Source organism: Cyprinodon variegatus, unplaced genomic scaffold (assembly GCF_000732505.1).
Source record: "Cyprinodon variegatus isolate N-32 unplaced genomic scaffold, C_variegatus-1.0 Scaffold861, whole genome shotgun sequence".
Classification (NCBI taxonomy): domain Eukaryota; kingdom Metazoa; phylum Chordata; class Actinopteri; order Cyprinodontiformes; family Cyprinodontidae; genus Cyprinodon; species Cyprinodon variegatus.
Genome location: NW_015151314.1, coordinates 253,827 through 255,904, shown reverse-complemented (window position 1 = coordinate 255,904; position 2,078 = coordinate 253,827). Strand labels below are relative to the sequence as shown.

The following is a 2,078-nucleotide window of genomic DNA, read 5'->3' as shown; positions in this document are numbered from 1 at the left end:
AGTTAAGGTCAGGGATGGTCTAGTAATGGTTGGTTAAGGTCAGGGATGGTCTAGTAATGGTTGGTTAAGGTCAGAGAGGATCTAGTAATGGTTGGTTAAGGTCAGAGATGATCTAGAAATGATTGGTTAAGGTCAGGGATGATCTAGTAATGGTCGGTTAAGGTCAGGGATGGTCTAGTAATGGTCGGTTAAGGTCAGAGAGAATCTAGTAATGGTTGGTTAAGGTCAGAGATGATCTAGAAATGGTTGGTTAAGGTCAGGGATGATCTAGTAATGGTTGGTTAAGGTCAGAGATGATCTAGAAATGGTTGGTTAAGGTCAGGGATGATCTAGTAATGGTTGGTTAAGGTTCAGGGATGGTCTAGTAATGGTAGGTTAAGGTCAGGGATGATCTAGTAATGGTTGGTTAAGGTCAGAGAGGATCTAGTAATGGTTGGTCAAGGTCAGGGATGATCTAGTAATGGTTGGTTAAGGTCAGAGATTATCTAGTAATGGTTGGTTTAGGGTCAGGGCTGGTCTAGTAATGGTCGGTTAAGGTTAGTCTTAAGGCATAGAAACGGTTAAACAGAGGAAGTTTTTAACACATGGTCCTGACTACATATAGAGACGAGAGTGAGTGTGTGTGTGAGGAGAGCAGACTAAGAAAACAGTTTGAGGGAAAAGGCAAAATAAATTAAGAAGCTGTAATAATGTTCTGTCTCCTGACAAGCTGCTGGTAAACCCAGCCAACTCCCCCTCCCTGCCCATAACCCCCGCCTCCAGCGTTGGCAACGGCTCCCCTCGGCTCCGGGCCCTTCTGACAACATTGGCCCCTCTTCTCTAAAACAGCGACAGAGGACAGGGCGAGCTGAATGATGGAGAGTGTGTGTTTGCTCCATAAATGTAGAGAGCTTCATCGAGGGAACAGAAGCAGACGCGTGTGTGTTGGTGTGTTTTAACGTCTGCTAAGCCTGATATAAACTTGATAGATGTCGGCTGTAGGAACGACAAGCTTTAATGTGTACGGCAGAAAAAAAAAAGCAGAGGGAACGTGTGTGTGTTCTGCTAAATGTAAAACGATTTGTTGAGGCAGGAGAGAGCCGTGGCAGTGAGACTGTGTGTGTGCGGCGTCTATAAAGCTGATAGAACGATTGCTTGGCAGACGTACAGCTCCGTGTAAAGCGAAGGGGATGAGATTTTAGTTGCTATAGAAATGACAAGCAGGAGTGAGAGCGTGTTTCTGGGTGTGTGCGTGTCAGACCTGGTGGAAAATGAGAGCCTGGCTGATGTATCCCCAGCTGGACGTGGGGCTGAGGTAGTGAATCAGCAGGAGGAGGAGCAGCATGAAGGCGATGCTAGCCGAGGCGTAGATGGCGTTGATGAGGAACATCATGATGGCGCAGCCGATGATGCCCAGCACGCACGTGTACCAGGTGAAGTAACGGAAGGTGGGCCTGAGAGGAAAACCAGCGTCAGAGAGAAAAAGGAGCAGATTTTATTAGAAATCCTCAGAGGGTATTTGGTCCAAATCAGTTCAGCTCTAAATCATTTTAAAATTATGTGATTAAAATAATGTGGGTGAAATCAGCAATGGTACCAATAGTGAGGTCCTCTTATTCTAGGGTCTGATTTGGGGCTGCAGCTGTCTCTGATTTTACTAATCAATTAATGATCTTTTTTTCTAGGTTTTTACGGCACTAATGGCTCTTTTTTTTTTTTTTTTATACAGTGGGCTGAGAGGAAAGGGGGAATGGGGGGGGGACATGAGGCAAAGGACCAAAGGGTGTATTTGAACCCGGGCGGCCATGACGAGGACTAAGGCCTCTGCACATGGGGTTAGCGTTAGCGGGATGTGCTAACTACGGCTAAAACAATTAATCAGATTAATCAATTACTTAAATACTCATTAACTGATTTTTTTCGTCAATTAATGGTTAACTGGAGTTTACCTTCAGTTGCAATTAAAAACATTCAGTATTTGTCTGTCAATCAGCTCTATAATCCAGAAGTCCTCAAGTGGAAAAGTTGTAGTTTCAGTTGGTTTAATCTAGTGAAAATTCTTCTCTAAGGAAATATTTGCAATCCAATTATTAATGGAT

The 2,078-nt window shown here is 44.2% G+C and overlaps 1 protein-coding gene across 1 annotated transcript in view; it reads right to left on the bottom strand.

Annotated features, from left to right (window-relative positions):
* LOC107099341 (solute carrier family 12 member 9-like) overlaps positions 1-1,459 on the bottom strand; it is an 8,801-nt gene extending 7,342 nt beyond the window's left edge. Inside the window, exon 1 of the mRNA XM_015397418.1 lies at positions 1,241-1,459. Coding sequence (XP_015252904.1) covers positions 1,241-1,372 — 132 coding nt within the window. The 5' untranslated portion in view covers positions 1,373-1,459. The remainder of the gene's footprint in view (positions 1-1,240) is intronic.
* Between the last annotated feature and the right edge of the window lie 619 nt (positions 1,460-2,078).